Genomic DNA, 18,213 nt, shown 5'->3' with positions numbered 1-18,213 from the left:
AGATAGATAGATAGATAGTGTTTTAATGCTGTGTTTAGTGTTAGTAATTAGCTGAGAGTTGTTAAGTAGATATTATTCAGTTCAGGTTTTCTGTATATATTTAAAACCTCAGATTGCAGTAAAGATGTTGGGCCACAGAGCCACCAGCCTCGCCCTCTTCCTCACTGCGACCACAGATGGCGTCTTGTCAATCACTCACCTCTCTAAGAAATGGAGCGTCTGGCTAATTAACAGCATGCTGCACTCCACCAGTTGAGCAACAGCAAACGCTTGCATGGACCAGGCAACACAATGGAGGCATCTCGCCCACCGCGTCTCCCCTAGTCATTAAGTCGCCCACCTCACATCTCCAACATAGTCACATTACTTGGCCTCTCTGAATCACAAGCCCACGCCTGGCGTTTTCCTTGTCAATCAACCGAGGGGGTAAATATTGGTTGTGATGTTGACGGCTGACAGGAGAAACTTGGATTTCTTTCACAAGTGACAGCACCAACTGGTATTTTTGTGCTGATTTATATTGCAGTTATGAGACGGTGGGGACGCCGGGCTGCAGTGAAGTCACCGGTGTGGGCTACAAGTGTCTTATTAACGTGTACAGTGCGCATGAGGCTTGGATACATGACAGGATGTATGATAGGGGCTGATCATGCGCTGTGTGCCTCAAGAGGGCAATAAGAGTGAACAGACTGCAGGGACCCTCACTGTAGAGTAATGGAAAATGTGTTCATTTGGAAACTAATAACAAATTTTACTAGAAGAGAACCCACCGTGCATAATTGAGGGAATGAGTTAGCTTAGGTTAGTGTCGAATGTGGAACCCATCTCTCTCTCTCCTTCTTCTTCCTCTCCCCCCCTCTCTCTCTCTCTCTCTACACACACACACATACAACACACACACACACAGTTCCTTCTTTCTTCCTGTCCTCCGTGTCTTTTTGTGTGGCGATAAGCTGCAAAAAGTTCTGCCCTCCCACTCCTTCGTACCCAAGGTTTGCCCACTCTGCCGTTGCTGATTTAAATGCTGTATTTGTATGCGTGTATGTGAGTGTGTGTACCCATGTGTCTATGTGCAAATGTGTATTGAGCTCCACACTGAGTAATTCAAGAGGCTTCACAGTCTACCATCTAACAGTATGTGTATGTGTGTGTGTGTGTGTGTGTGTGTGTGCGTGTGTGTATTCTTTGAGCTGCACAGGGCAGGCATGTTTGGTTCATTTATAACACAGACCTGAATTACAGGCAATCGTTACTTTTCTCAAGATCTCATCGATGTAAACACATAAGGCAGAAAAAAACAACAAAGGAACAAAACATTTGTCTCCAACCCTGACAGATGCTCAGTGCTGTGAAGCGATGATTGTACTTCTTTTTGATTCGTTTAGTTGCTGAACTTGTCTTCTTGACTTTTATTTCGGAGTGTGTTTTTTTTTTTTTTTTTCAAAATCCATGAAGTGGAGTTAAAAATTATATCAAGTGGAGGGAGACAAAAAAATAAAAGTCAGTTTTGTTTTTAACAGAACTCACTGTGTGTGGTTTGTTGCTAGAAGCGGGGCTCTTTCTGTTGGCCCCTGCGGTTGGAAAGGAGGCGAGGTCAGGCGAGTTGCTTCAGTTTGCTTTTTCCTTCCTGCTGAGTAAAGAGCCTCTGCTTTTGTTGTGTTTGCAGGTTTGTCTCTGAGGTTTTTTATTTAATACAATGTCTGAATGTTTGGTTTGATGAGACACTGTCAGAATAAATGACTTAGAATAAATGTTGTTAGTGAGTGACAATAGAAATGATCTGTAAAATGATCTGTAGTCATTACCAATCATTAATATGAAAATTAGTCACTTCTAACTAGTTTGTCAGGGTTCATTTGGTAGCTGGGTTGTAATTAGAGGCCTTATTCACACAAGAGGAAACTCTCCACTTGTCCTCCTCTTGTCAATGACAAACATCTGTGTCTCCTCATCCTCAGCTTCAACACAGCTTCACAAGTTTAGTCGTTTATTGTCAAACAAAGTGATAATGGGTTTTGGGAGCCAATCTGCTCTAATTAATTGTAATAACAAAATTCAAACAGTTTTTCTTTTGTTTAAATCTGTCCAGGGAGGATGAATTTATTAAGTCTAGGCTGGAAAAACTATCAAGTTTTATTATATTCCAATTTGTGTGAAATAATATATTAATAACAATAATTTCTGCTGTAAAACAACCCAGTGTGAACTGAGAGAGTAAAGACACTTCCTGAGGATTCAATAACACTAGACTTTGCATTAGCCCATGCAGGTGCTTTACATGTGCTATTTATAAACATTCGTACATAAGGCTGGTATACAATAGAGGGCAGTGTACTAAAAAGGTGACACTGACCTTTACTTGTACTGTGACCAAAAAATGTATTAGGAAGTACTGTCATTTTAAAGGACATGAAACTAAAAAACTAAAAGGTCGCTGTAATGTAATGATTACTTCACATTCACTCTGACATTTTTGGCTCACTTTCTGAGCAATGCTCTCTTATTTGGAACAGTTCTCTGTTTAAAAAAAATTGACTATATCGTTTAAGCTGGGTCATATCTGTCGCTGCTGAATAACATAAAAGCTAATTCATTTGTTGCGTAACGCCCCTTTAAGTCATCTGTAAGTGTTTTTATAGAGTGGATCCTCTAGTTTCGTTGTTGAACTCACATTTTTGTGTGCCTTGTGTGCCTCTTTTGTTCAGAGTTAAGTGTTAGGGTATGTTTTAACTTAATTAATAAGCACGTGTTTAATATTGTAAATACAAACCTTAGTGGCCTCAGGATGTTTGCACAAACATAATGTAATTACTTATAATCAAAATTCAAATCTTACACATCAAACCGATGATTTAAAGAGCCTTTACACTGTAGAATATCTTGTAGAGTGACAGCAGCAGCACTTGTTTACTGCACTGTGGTTTCTGTCAACATGCAGACAAAGTGCCTATTTTTGTCAAAGTGCCTAGTCTCTGAGATTCAGGTTTCTGTTGAAGAATGACCTATTAATGAACCATCACCTCTAACCATAGAGTGCAACAAAGAAAACACGCTGACACCATCACATTTTAAAGCACAGCCAGCCTTCAGACTTAAGAGTGCTTTAGAAATTATTTCACCACTCAAGCTTGGAGTGGGGAGCAACAGCAGCATGGCAAAACTGCCTCCACTGTGTATGCTTCTTTTGTTTGCAGGCCAAGTTCCAGGTCAGTCTGTATGCAAGTCAATCATGTTACAAAATGTTTTGGCTTTAAGTGTCACCCAAGGTTCATTTATTAGCTTTTAAGATCTCTATTAAGCTTGTCTTTTTTCTTAATTTCTTTGTGTATCAGTTTTAAATGTTTAATATGTCCTTTTAGAATAAAACAATATATTTTCACATATATATTAATATTATTACTCCTTAAAATTTACCATCTTTGACAATAATCGGTGAGACACAACATTAAGTAAGGAAAATACTACTTCCAAGAATGAAAAATGTATTTAATTAGTGCAAAAATCTTGCTTCCTCTCTTTCTTTCTGCACAAAAGTAGAATACAGAGAGATGCAACCTGTTTTTAGACCATCATTTTGGTGTTTGCTGATCTTCTTTGTCGTCTGCACTCCAGTTGTGAGCGACTGAGTGTTTTGCTTATCTTATCTGCAGTATTTCATCAGCACACTTAATAATCACTTTATCACACTTAGCTAGACAAGCTAGACAAGCTAGACAAGTCACTACAATCAAACAGACATTCCAAAGCTTTTGAAATCTTTTGTACTCGAGTGTGTCTGCATTAGTGTTTTTAAAAACAGAAATTGCTGTTAGGTGGAGTTTATCGCTTTGGAAGCCATTAAATAAAGGTTTGGTGCATTGTAAAATTATACTTAATTGACTTCCAATTTTGTTCTTCTGGTTGCTTGACTTTTCTGTCTGATCTTCTTTGTGTGGAAATCTTCGCTCCCAGCTGTCACCCAGACATACTAAACACACATTTAAAGTATTTGTAGTTGACCCAACGATCTGCTCTGCACTTTTTAAAAGTTCCTTGTATGACACGTTGTATTAATGGCTCTGTCTTTAGCCCTGACAGGGACCCCAGTGGGACTGAGGGTTAGACAGTACCCTCCCTCTCTCAGTGTGATGCGGGGTGAAACGGCAACCCTGTCCTGTCATTTCAAAGTTGAATCCCTCAAGTATGGGGTTCAGTGGTTCAAAATGAAGTCGGAAAAGCAGCTCATCTCAAAGTCATCCAGGCAGATCGTTGTGGAGAAGGATCAAACCTCCTCCCTGGTGATCACTGAGGTAGCACTGGAGGATTCTGGGTGGTATTACTGCGAGGTGAACGTACTACAGAAAGACCCAGAGTGGGGCAACGGCACCGAGCTGGTCGTCTTGGGTGAGAGACAAATTGCTTGTTTCAGAAATTCATTTGGGTTGCTGTGCTTGGGCAATGTTGCTGTGCTAGTAATTATGTCTCATTTGTATCTGTTTTGCGCGCGGGAGCTACAGCATTTAGTGTGAGGCAGCTCAATACAAGTGTAGAGGTGGACCATGGATCACCATGAAAGAAACGGCCAGGCTCAATCTATAAAAATTCAAGTCATGTGAAATTCCCTCAGAGTTCATCTTTTTGCCTGAACAGTTTCATGACAGATCTAGAAATAATCACCCCGGCACCATGCGCAGTGCCTTGTATCGATCTTGCCCAGGGAATTGAAACTCACCAGAAAACAAGGCAGGGAGGAATGGCCAAATTATTATGTGGAAATCCTTCATGCGGAAGAAAAGCTTCCTTTTGATTTTCTCTGGATGCAAAGTTGCCTCCACCAAATAGCAATTGATATTGCATGTTGTTACCCATTTTATTATTGTTTAACTGTTTTGTTGCAGATTAGATTTTTTTACAATTCGTTTTATAATAAGGGATTTTTAATGTGTTATAGGCGAAACCCTTTGTACTGTTTGTTAAATGAGATACAGTACAAACACAACATAATACTAGAGAAGTCAGATAAAGATGTAACAGTATAGTGATAGCAAGGATTCAGAGCAATTTAGAAAATTATGCTTCATTATGAAGGCTTTTTGTATTTTTTATTTAGTGTACGTTTTAATTTTTGTAATATATATATCAGTGTTTTCTTTATGCATTTTGTGCACATACATTGTTTTTATTTGTGTATTTTCATCTTTTCAACATATTTCATCTTAAAAGTCCAAGGTCCAGTGTGTAACATCTAGGCAGATCTATTGGTAAAGATGGAATATAATATTCATAGGTATCTTTTCATTTGTGTATCACCTAAAAATAAGAATCATTTTGCTTTTGTTACCTTAGAATGAGTCTTTTTTTAACTACAAACGGAGCGGGTCCTATTCCACCATGTTGGCAAGCGATATCCAGTTGGTTGCAATCTGCAACTTCACCTATAGATGCCACTAAATCCTACACACTGGTTCTTTAATTCATTCTTGTTTTTAAATAAATATTTCTGTCCTATTTTCCCTTGCTGTATATTATTATTTGTTGCTGCAGTGACCTAATTTACCAGTCTTAATTATCTCATCTGATGTGTTTACTTTGTTTCTGACTTCTTTTTCACTGCTAGCACCACCTTCTGCTCCCAAAATTTACCTCCAGATTCCCCCGGACCCACAGACTGGTCAGTGGGCTCTACTCTGTCTCACCGGGGGATTCCACCCCAGCGAGCTGACCCTCACCTGGACCTACCAGAGCACAACAGCCGATATCGATCACCTGTCAGTCACCAATTGCACCCTTTCTGCAATCAACCCTCACGGTAACCTGTCTGCACACCCAGCTGACAGAGCCCTGCTGTCCTCAGACTGGTTGATGAACGCCACACCTCTGAACCAGCCAAAGTGTTTCCAGGTGATGGACAACCACAGCAAGGAAGTCTACCTCTTCAGTGTGTTTTTTCTCCCACTGAAACAGTCTCTGGACACAGGAATCACCTTCACATGTTGGGTGCAGGACCACCCTGCCATGAGCATGGCTCTGACCGCCTCCTTCACTTGGGGTAAATAAATGCGGAGAATCAATTCATTTTCCAAATATGATAATTTTATACAGCAGAAATTTGTCTTGGAGGCACTACTATTTTTTTTTTTTTTACCAGTTTAAATTCCCATTTGGAGGTTTTCTTTTAATGATATCTTAAACGTTTTTCAACATAAAAAATTTTGACTTATTAGTATTAATTATTTAACTTAGCTTCTGAGAACATGTTTTTTCTTGAGTCAGTTTGGTATGACAGATGGCTCTAAACATTACGATATCTACTGTTTTCTTTGGAGAAGAAGCCTGTCAGAGGTATAAATCACTGCTGTAATATATTTAGAGCACATGTCATTGGAATTCTGAAAACAACACCACATAGTTGCTGAATTAATCTGAAACTGAATCTTATTAGAGTTTATTTAAACTGCCGAATGCATTACCAGGTTTCTAGAAACTGTAACCTTTATCTTCAGCCTGCTGAAAAACTCCTTGGAAGTTGACTTGCTCCCCTAACCTGCAGTAACAGATTTCTTGGCCACTTTTGGACAGTGGGGAAAAAAGTTAATAGTGACATTTGATGGCAACAGCTTCTAATTTACACATCCAGCAGTTATGCAGCAACATTAGCATTCATTTGGAGTCATGGTTATGGCCCCCTGACAAATGTAAGTCTGATAACTTATTTTAGCTCTGCTGTGGTCAATTCCTGGGGGAAATATCTGACTTTAACTGCTAAACCCTAAAATATGTTGACTATAGTTGCTATTTGTCTGTCTACTGTTTGGTGCTGGAAAGGTATACAGTTGCTTTATCAGTGTTTTACTAAAAACAGCTGCATGCTGTGTCTGAAAATGAGGGTGATAAACCATAACAGGGGAGTTGTGGGCCAGAAAAATGAAACAATGAGCTGAAGGTCACTAAAAAACCGCAGTAGAGCTCAAGAAAACTGCAGAGTTTTTAATATACTGTGTGGGTTCATCATTACATGCAACCCGTTTCACATTACACACAGTCATTTAGTTTCATTATTAATATAAAAAATATCGATAAGAACAGCTTTAAGTTTTTACGTAAACAGGCTTGTAACCTTGACTTTTTATCAAGCAACCAAATATTTTCTAATCTTGAAAAAGAAGATTTCCATGCTTATCCAAGGCCTGAATCTGCACCAACTGCTATTCACCTAACCTTGAAAATGAACAGGACTTTTAATTCTTGAACTTGACACCCAAAAAAACGTCTTTCCTCTTTGCTAGTCAATAGGCAACTTCCTTCCAAATAACACAGTCCGTACTGACACAGAGTTCAGGGACAACAGGGCCTCACATACCACAAGTCGCTTGTTCAGTGTTTGCCCTACTTGACTGTTAATGTGGGTCAGACATCGATCATTCCAAGGCAACAGATTGCCTGCAATACTGCATACTTGAACAAATTAATGATTTTCCCAATCAATGTTTAAACACCTCTCCTCCCAGGGAGGAGGCGAATGTCCATCAACCAAAGCCAGTTCAACCTTCCTGATTTAATTCTGTCGTGCTCAATAACATAATAAGTCAGTGCTAATCAGTGTTTGCCTTTTTTTTTTTTTTGATCTACTTTCCAGATGCCTCCCCTAACGAGCTGATTGGACACTTGAATATTCTCAAGATGTGTTTCCTCTCTGCAGTGATAGTCGTGTTTTTATTAGAAGGTGAGTGAGTAAACCTTTTAGCAAGAATTACAGGAAGTTGTTAAAAAACAATGTTTAATTTATGTGATCTTGCGCTCTACAGCAGTCAAACATTTCTGCCTGCAGGGAAAATGATGTGGGCCATGTGAGTACAATGTTCTTCTCTGCCTTTGGCAAACACATCATGTACGCACACACATGCACAGGGCTGTTTTTCTTATTGCCTTATCCCTGTGACCTATCACACATTGTTGGAAAAAGTCAACACTGACGCAACAACCAATTATTGTCTTCCAGGAAACACAAAATGAAATAGGAGAGAAAACAAAAAAAGGACCAGTGTGGCTCATCTCAGAAGACCAACCTTTGACAAACAACATCACACAAATCAAGTCATTGCTGTAAAAATAGGAATCATTCTGTCTTAACAGTTCTTTCTCTCTCATATTTGAAAGTGTCTGCCATTTTTAAACCTCTTGTTTTATATTCAGCCTGGCTTTCACGTACTGTATAGCCTCTGAACATTGATGCTATGCCGATTTCTTTCTGCAAATCAAAGCTATTTATCTCTGTAACTCTTTATCGCTGTGGCGTGCTGACTAGCGTGTTTTTGAATTTGCTCATTGTGTCACTGGCTGGTAGTCCGCACATCTTAGTCATTCACCCGGGTCTGTGTGTCAAAATGAATGCTTCATGCATGATCCACCTGTCAAACAGATACAGTGATCAGCTCAACCTCCACGCAGGCCTAATCCTCTCAAAACAGGATTACGGTCGATGCCAGCATTTGCTTGTGTGATAGCATTGTTTATGTGTGTGGGGTAAGATCTTGATTCACGTGTTGGAGGAAGTTCATTTTATATTTAGGCCTTTTATATTTAGGCCTGCCCCCACTGCCGAAAGTGCCAAATGCTGCCAGTAATAATGACCATTAAATTTAGAGCAAGATGATGAATCTACAGTATAACCAGATTAGTGATGTCAAAAACAGGCTCAATAAACTTGCTATTGCTCACACTTAATCCTTATTTTTATTTAAAACTACTTTTATGAATGTCATTATATATATAAAAGAGGTATACATTTTATATAATAACATGACCTTGATCTGGTGGATATGGTGGATATTTATGTTCATGTTCATCACTCCCTTTAAAAAACAAATTAGTCCTTATCTCTCCTCTTTCATGCACACACACACACACAAACAAACATAATCACCTTGAATCTGACTGCTGCCCATACAAAACAATATTTTGGTCATAAATTACGTAAATGTATGACTTGTGTATGAAAATAGTATATCTGGGGTTCACTTTCTTTTCCTCTGCTGTCATCTATGACATTCATATACATACACAAACAAAATCACCTAATAAGCTTACCTAACTGTCATAAATTATGTAAAATATGTTTATATAATTTGTTTATGAAAATATTGTTTTTGCGTTTTGTCTTATATTACTACAGCCCCTGTCATACAGCTTTCAGGCATAATTTCACATGCAATTCATTAACATATATTCTTACATTGTATACTACCTAATAATGGTGGAAATATGACTGTGTATGTCCATATGACAATAAAAAAATTTTGAATCAAATGCAAGTATAAATATAAAATTGTGCAAACTAAAATCTGCATAAGAAAAGCCAAATACACAAATATATGTTCACATAAAAAGCAAACTGTATATTAGCTGCAAACTATGTTTTTGTAAAGTTGTACAAACACAAGGTCATTTTCAACACGCTTGAATCTTCTTTCATATCTCACACTTCACAGTTCGAATTTTTTTCCACAGTATCTGACAACAAGCATGTTGGAAGGAAAGCTTTATCTCTTATTGCTTAGAGATGACGTCCGAAGCTGTTGCTTAGATATTCATTTTGTTGGCGTCTGTGCCGCAGCACTCGACAACACCTGCAACTGCATTAAAGGAGATCTTGTGAAATCTTGTTGTTATGTAAGAATTTTTTGTCACGTAACTGTGACAGTTCAAAGTAGCCTGTCTCTGTGGCTTTACACATTACACTGCATAAAAACGGTGGCCTTCTCAGACAGACAGACGTTTTCTTATTTTGTCTCGTTTCCAATTAGGAAGTTCATCAGAGAGTCAAATAGGGACACACACTGCACTGTATACAGTATACCATGTCATATTCTTATTTGTAAAAACATAAACACGTCATTAATTTCCTGCTTCCAGGGATGAAGAAATAATAAATTAGTGAAGGCAGCTGCTCACAGTTTCCTTTCAGTCAGCTTAGATAGTATTGATCTCCTCTTGTTTGTGTCCCTTATCTTTTTCAGTCTTGTTAACCGTCCCCCGCAGGGCCCTGAACATGTGACAGGACATGCACCTGTTTAGGCGACTTTTAACCCCTTCCATCATGCTACCCACATTCCCTCTCACAGCGGAGGAGGAGAGGTAGAAAATGAGAGGGTCTAGACAAGCATTAAAGGTGCTGCAGAGCAGGGCTTTGTCTCTCCAGTCAGGACTTCTCCATGTAATAAAACCGACAACGTGCGAGACGTTATATGGGCCAAAACATAAAGCAAACACCAGCAGCGTTCCCAGTGCCATGCCAATGGCCCGCAGGCGCCGGCGCCGGTCAATGTGCTGCAGCTTGGACAGAATCCTGATGAAGTTGATGTAGCAGAAACTACAAATCAGGAAAGGGATGCAGAAAAGTACCACACAGAGCTCCAGGCGTACTGGCAGGAGGACACTCAGCTGAGCCTCAGTAAAGTTTTGATAACACACCTTCCTCTTTTTCTCTTCAGTATCAGGGCTAGCTGAGTCATTGTGGCTTAAGGTGGTATTCGGAGAGTTTTCAGGGCCGATAAATGGCACAATAAACACAATGCTCAGGTGGATAAAGGTGAAAATCCAGAAGAAGATGCTAGCGGCGACAGCGTACACAGGTCGCCGCTTCAGGGAGTGCTGGATGGGGTAAGCCACACCCAGGTAGCGCTCTACGCTGACTGCAGTGAGGAAGAAGGTGCTATTGTAGATGGTCATGTAGAAGATGAAGCCAGACAGTGGGCATAGGACATAGGGCATGTCCCAGACCATGTTGTTCATGACTTCCTGCATCTTGAAGGGCAGGAAGAGGAGAAAGAGGAGGTCAGAGATGGTCAGATTGAGGAGCAGGATGTCAATCGGTGTAGGTTTCTGCCTCACTTTCTTGCAGAAAGTGTAGAAGGCGAGGACATTGGCCGGGAAGCCCAGGACAAAGGTAATGATGTAGACAGACAGACACAGCCCAGTGTGGCACTCCTGCATGGTGGCCTCGGTGTTTGTCAGTCAGTCACTCAGTTAAGGGTCGAGATGTGTCACATTATGTCCTTGGCTCTGGAGGGAATGAATACACCGCAGCAGAGGGAGGTTTGATCTGTCAGGCAGTTAGAACCGCTGGAGACGAAGGCTTCTTATTGGGTCAGCGGCCTGGAACAAACCCGGTGAGACAGCGTGGTTTTCCTGTCCCCACCGATAAACCAACGCTCATCGTTTCCTCGAGGGCTTTGAGCTCTGCTGATAAGAGAGAATGGAAAGAGATTACCACACTGCACAGCAAAGTATTTCGACCCAGTGTCCATTTTTGACACTTGGTTTAAGAGTGCACTGCCATACTTTTCATACATTAAATTTTAGCCTACAAGCTGAAAGACCACGGGACGAAGCCAGAGATAAAGTCTTTTCTATTTTCCCTCTTAATTTCTTTCTATATCCCTACTTCAGAGTTTATTGCGGAGCTGAATTATCTCTTAATGAGGAGTCAGTGTTTTGGTCTGGCACATGGGTTTGTATACAAACCGTAATACTGTGTTATTGCTTCCTCTGTGTCGTAAATACAGTATAATGATGCTTTTATCATTACCTCCCAGCCCCTGTTCTCAATATATGCACAAATACTGGACAAGTTGTGGAAATGATGACCCTCATAAACATAATGACTTAACTACACCAAGGAAATGAGTGTCTCAAAGCTTTAGCTGGCACAGCTTCACAACACACTTTTGTCATCAAAACAATGTTTGTATCTAATTCCTGCATCTTATTATAAAGGAAATACAAAATAAAGACTGAAGGAAATGTGCAGAATCTAAAAAATACAGATACAAAGAGAAAATATTTTAACTTGATATTAAAAATTAAAAAGCTAGTTCCTTACCCTTCATGTAATGAGCTGCATCACATAAAAGTAAGGTGACAGTATCTCAACTCTTATAACCCAGTGACCAAGCAAGGGGGAGGGTTTTTTTTCTCCCCTTCACTGGAATGTGACGAAACAAAAGAAGTACCACCAATTTAAGCAACTTGAAGACTTCCTCTTTGTTTGCGGTGGTGGTTTGTCAGTTCACACACACAAAAAAGTAGCTCAAAACAAGGAGTAAATACCTTACCTTATTCGACTGCGTGTTTCTTGGCACACCCACATGTGGTGATTGCTCAACTGTTTTATTTGATATCCTCTATTCACCAGCCCTTCAGCTCCTACCTGCTGTCGCCTGGCACGTCCCCCTATTTACATGATAATCTAAACATCCAGCGCAGATAATAGAAATTATTATTAGGGAGATACTGCTGCAATTTATCTCCCACGCTCGCCAAACATGGTTTCCGTGGTAACAACTGGCCTTTTTGCAATATTAGTGGCACGGACTGTCTCTGCAAGCCTGTCTGATCGTAGGTTATTAAATCATATTTAGTTATCCATGCACACTGCTTCTACGTGGACACCTCTTTATTATGAGAAGGAGAGAAAAAGCACTTGTTTTTAGAGATGTTGTCAGAGCAGTCCCTCCCTTCACCACATGTGATGGCAGCAGGGCCGGCTATATGGTTATTCAAACAGAGGCCTGCTGTTTGGCTAGCCATATATAGTACACAATAATAAAAAATGACGTGGTTTATTCAAAGGAGACTGATGAGACTTTGTATTTCCTCAGCCCACTGCAGCAAAAAAAAAATAAAAACATCCAGGGATGATAGAGGTCAGCAGCCTTTTTGTGTTTGCCACCTAATGTCACAACAGCAGGGTCAAATTTCTCTTGTTTAGCTGAAAGTGTAGGTAGTCATGGTTAATTTTACATAGTGAAAGAAACAAGCTTTTGAAGTAATAATAACTCAGAGGTGTGGAAAGAGTCCTTTTGATGTTGCTTAATGTATGTAAATCACTCTGAGGCACTTTCACTTTAGCTTAGTCCTTAAACACTTGATTCTCATGTGTGAGTTTTGGATATTTTGCTACCTTCTGACATTTTCCTTTATTAGATATTTGCCCTCTTTACCAGTCAGTCACTTCTTACCCTTGCTATTGATCTTATTTAAAAACCGTCTTTCAGAGTTTAAAGGCATGCGCTCCCATGTGAGATCATTAGATTTGTATTCCACACATAGATCACATTACGCAAGCTGGTGTGCTCCACTCTGACAGCTGGTTTTACAGAATGACAACGGGGATTTTCTAAGATGCTGTTTGAGCACAAACTTTACTGTAAGGCTTAGTGATATTTCATCACTGCAGGACACCCCGCTTCAGTAATTAGCCAGAGACAATTCACCCTCTTGGCAAGAGACAAAGGAGCAAATCAAAAGAGAAATGTAGCCAAGGTCCCGTTTTGTGCCTTCACATTCCATATTTTACTTTTTCTTATCTTCTAAAATGATATCAGAGGCAGAATATTATTTTTCATATTAGTCTATTAAAGTTGTTTCCACTGCCAAAGGAAAATATTTTACATAGGGCTGAATGAATATAAAGCATGTAAGGTTGGATCATTTAATATTTCCTCATTTAGTTATTAGCTTTAACTGGAAGAATTAGTATCAGCGCAAAGAAGGAAGGAAGAGGTGGAGAAAGGCCGAGGCCAGGATTTTAGAAATACTGAAGTCTCCCCACCGCCAAACACAGATTGTGTTTTTCACATTCTTTGCTTATGTGAAGAAAATAACTGTTCAGTAGTTCTGTCGATTTCTGTTATTTCCCAACAGGCAGGTCTAAATGCAGTTTTAAATCCATGTTGGCAGGGAAATACTGACTATACCTGTTTACAGCGTAAAAGTAGTCAAATGTAAATGTACAATATCCACCATATAGTTTATTATTTTTTATTAAGCCCTCTAGCAGCACTAGTAATTATGACAGGAGAAAAGGTGACATTATTATACAGTTACAAAGTCCACATACGGAGGAGGTTGGGGTGGATAGGTCAACAGCACAAATGTTGATATATGTGATTGTTGGTGATAAATTCACCATATATTCTTACCACCCCTAAAGGTATCCTTACCGCATGAATATTTCTCTAGAGCCGCACCTTTGGCACTGAAGAGCCTTGTGGCAACAAACATAACTGATTCATTCTTCCCGATGTGTTGTGAGTGGTTATGAATTCACAAAATAAACAAAGATGGCAGGTGTTGCAGGCATGTGTGTGAAAGGGGATTTTCCCAGCAGTGTCAGACAGGTTGATTGGTGTGAAAACAGGTCTTCAATGGCAGCAGCAGACCCACAACCCTGAGGTGCTTTTCAAAGTTTGGGACACTGGGAATGAAGTCAGACATAGCTGATGCAACAGGATGATATTTGTGAATAAGCACACAAAATAGAACAAGGACATAGCGGCAGATGCACAATGTTGAAGTACAGAGAAAAGCCTGCAGAGCAACAGTCTGTGTGGTTACTGAAGCAGCAGGAATAGAATCATACATTATACAAGCGAGGAGTAGAAAGATTTATTGGTGCGCCAATGTATCAGGCCCCAAATATCAGAAACAAAATAATGCAGGTCGTTCTCTCCACATCGAAACAATCTATAAAAGCATTGCTGAGCATTTTTTTCCTTTTTCAATTTAAAATATTTGTAAATTAATACTTTATTTTACCAAAATAGATATAGTTTATTGCTCTCAGTGATTCCTGTAAAGTATCCCAGAGGCTAAATAGAGAGGGTGGGCAATAATGCTTAATGGACCTGCTAACTATAAACGAATTACATTAGTGAATATTTTAAAGGAGTGTTTTAGTGTGCCGTGGAGTCTCTGAATATTTCATCAAGAATAAAATGTGTGGGAAACAGCAAATTGTTCTTGTATTAATTAATAACAAACTAATAGAAATGGTTAATAAAAATATAAGAATAAGTGGCCTACAGTAATCAGCTAGAACCCTAATATGAGCCGTCATACTATAGAGTGATACTACCCAGAAAATAAACTAGCCGTCACTGTGTCCTTTTGCTTTGTGCTCGCTAGGAAAGGCCACTTTGAAGTTCAATTGACATGGCTGTTATGAACAAAGTGTCAGAGTGCTTTTGTTGTTAGAGAGCACAAACATGGGCAGCATAGACAAGAGCTGCTTTGAATGTTGTCAATAGCATTTTGAAGAGCAGGTATGGGAAGAAAGAGGAGATGGTCAAGTGGTAAAATAAGCAGATGTGACTGTATGCATTCCCTTCTTGATTTATCGTAAATGGTGTAAATTAAAATAAACCCTCAGCTTCCTGAAATCTTAGGGGAAAGAGGAAGGAACTTAAAACCTAAAGTTTCATTTAAGGTTACTCATAAAATATGCAACACCATAAACTCAAGCAACAGACACGTAGCCTTAAATGGCCTGTCAGTGGTGGATGAAGCACTCAGATCCTTTACTTAAAATAAGTTAAAATACTATTACCAGTCAGATATACTTAAAGTAGAATTTTCAAAGTTCTCATTCTGCAGGAAAATTGGCTTATATTGTTAAGTATTACATTATTAGATTGTTAATACTGATGCATCAATGTGTAAGCAGCATTTCACTGTTGTAGCTGCTCAAGGTGGAGCTAATTTGAACTACTTTACAGTTACAATAGGTAGTTTAATCCAGTGGTTCCCAACCTGGGGCTCGAGCCCACTCCAAAGGATCACAAGATAAGGCTGAAGAATCATTTAAATGCTTAAGAGGAAAAATGGTAAAAAAATTAAAAAAAAGAAATAAAAGTTCTGTTCATCTTTTTCTCTCTCACTTCTCTGTAATCTTTTAAAGCTTTTCTGTGAAAAATTGGAGAGTTCTACGTCTTTGGGCCTCAGTCAGAACAGTTGAAACCCTCTGAGAAGTTCAGAGGGAAGTCTCTTTTTTTTGCCATTGCTAGCAAATCACTTAAGTACAGTACTCGATAATTGTTTCAGAGAATATTTATCTTGTTGTCTTACCTTTGCATTCCGTTGATCTGATGTCTAATGTTCTGTATAAATTACAGTATGTTGTTAACAATAAGCCACACTATTTTTATTTAGGTGAATACAGTAGAAACAGCAAGCCTTGCTAGCTCATACAGCTAATTTGTCCAATTTCACAGTTTATCTGTCGAGCATCTCGCAGAGGCAGACTCAGCTGCCTCTTATCAGCAAATTTGTTTTGGTCCACAACAGAAGAGACTCACCATTGTCTCACACAGGACTTGCACAGCCACAACAGGTTAGACGCGACACAAAGAATGATTGCCACTGAAATCCGCTTCCATCTTGCCTCTATAAGACCTCAGTGCACTTGAAAGAAATAGTTAATTGTGTTACATCAAGTAGATAACTCAACAATGAAGAGATTGCGACTCTGTGCTTCATGGACTTGAGCGTCCCAGAAGCCTCCTCACTAATCCCTCTGTTAATACCCAGAGCATGAACCTATAAGCTTCCTTATATTTGTGGTGGCGAAAAAAAATAACAACATAATTCTCCCATCCCAACAGAAGAGTTCAGTGGCTGCTAAGCCACCATATTGCTATTTGTAGAGTGATTTTGCTTCCAACATAGCTGGACTCATTTTATTCCCAGTGACACATTCATAAAATAAAGCTTGCTATGTTGAAAAGATAATCTTGTACATTTGGCTGGCAGCCCTATCAAGTATGACCTGAGTCCAAGGAACAACTGTTAAAAGGACTGAAATCTGTGAGAAAAATAGACGACAGTGTGTGCCATGGAGGCAATATAGATTTTTAGGCCCTGGCTCCCCGCCCATACCAAACTAATAAGTTTTATAATGATCACATGAATTCTTTTTATAGATAAGTACCAAAAGGAAACTTTCCTGTAGTGCCATTTCAAAGTGCTGTGCAGTTTACTCTCATTGCCAACATGCGCAATTAATATTTCAGCCAACAACATGTGGCGATACCCTGCTTTGTGTGAGTCTTGTAAACACAGAAACCAAGATTAGTTTTCAACGTAAGTTTGTAAGCTTGTGGTCATTGTGCAGATTTTTCAAACTTCTCCCTCTACTGGGAAAAAGGCCAAGGCACACACCTGTACAATTAATTCTGATTGTGGGCGTTTATTGGGTTAACTGCTGTTGCTGGGAACTCACAAAGTGGTTGTAAAAGCAGAGCTGATATCAAGGCTGCTGGATGTATGGATGTGTTTAGAAAGTGGTCAGAGATCAGTCGCACACAGCGTTAATGTTTGAGGTTCCTAGGCAATAATGTTCTCACGCCACCTGCCCTTGATTATGAGCCTGAAAATGATGAAAACGCACAACAGGAAATGGCTTGTTGATTGTTTACAGGGCTTGTTGAACTCTGCTCTGCACTCGCCCATCTATTGAGTCAACTTTATTTGAAAACCAGCCTCCATTATTGGAACGCTTTTTATTTACAGTACAATTAGATCCTTGATTAGCAATATTTTTAGTTCTGGCTTTCACACAAATTCTGCAGCAGTTAATCAGAGACAATTCAAGGTCTCGAATACAAAATGCTTTTAGTCAGTTCAGAGCCAATAATGAGAGTTTAGTTTTCATTATTAATTGGAACAAGTGCAGAGAACGATAAATACACTGAACTGATGGGAATGCCTAGATGTTGAAAAAGCCACTGATCCTCATACCAGGAGCTTGGATCATGGAGATACAAATGTCTTGAAAGATCAAAAAACAAAGCACCTAAAATGCATCTCATAATAGGAGAAAAAGAGAGTTAAATCAATGTTTTTGTCAAACAGTGGGTGATTGGCGAGATAAAAGGAGCCCTCAATTGGACTGGAGCCACAAGACGGAGGCATAGTACTCATTCTTGGAGGTCGATGAAACTTGAAAGTCGCTACTCTTCTGATTAGAGAGTAAAATTGCTCAATAGATGTACAAAATACACCTCTTTAATATCTTAGTAGCGTAATAAGAAAAAGAGCAAGGAAGCAATGGGCTTCCGCGTTCAGGTGAGATGAAATTTTAATGATCGCCATGGGGAACATTTGCTAACATTTGGGAGCATTTAGATGAGAAGTCAGCTACTGATGACACCAACAGTCTTCTGTAATACCTATAATTTCTCTTTCAGATTCCATTTCTTAAAAGAAATTACAAAACAGTGAATAGACTGGAAAAAAAGCTTCATCATAAAAAAGAATTTAGTATGTAATTTAGGAATTCCTTCCTCACTGTCTTATGGCTCCACATTAACTGGTTTCAGTACATTAAGACAACCAGAATCGGGTGCCTGGTTAACTCAGTTGGTAGAGCTGGTGTCCCATGTACCGAGGCTGAGT

The 18,213-nt window shown here is 39.4% G+C and overlaps 1 protein-coding gene across 1 annotated transcript; it reads right to left on the bottom strand.

Annotated features, from left to right (window-relative positions):
• Positions 1 to 7,625: 7,625 nt before the first annotated feature.
• On the bottom strand, positions 7,626 to 11,210 carry LOC118335398 (free fatty acid receptor 2-like). The gene has a single exon (XM_035671655.1). The coding sequence runs from the start codon at positions 10,969 to 10,971 to the stop codon at positions 9,949 to 9,951; it is 1,023 nt and encodes a 340-aa protein (XP_035527548.1). The 5' UTR covers positions 10,972 to 11,210; the 3' UTR covers positions 7,626 to 9,948.
• Between the last annotated feature and the right edge of the window lie 7,003 nt (positions 11,211 to 18,213).

Source organism: Morone saxatilis, unplaced genomic scaffold, assembly GCF_004916995.1.
Source record: "Morone saxatilis isolate NCDOM2014 unplaced genomic scaffold, NCSU_SB_2.0 Contig24, whole genome shotgun sequence".
In the NCBI taxonomy this organism is placed as follows: Eukaryota; Metazoa; Chordata; class Actinopteri; family Moronidae; genus Morone; species Morone saxatilis.
Note: the sequence above shows the minus strand (reverse complement) of the source record. Positions and strands in the feature narration are given on the sequence as shown.

Bases quoted from the DNA above. Each gene is read 5' to 3' on its own strand.
- LOC118335398 (XM_035671655.1), bottom strand. From the start codon at position 10,971: ATGCAGGAGTGCCACACTGGGCTGTGTCTGTCTGTCTACATCATTACC.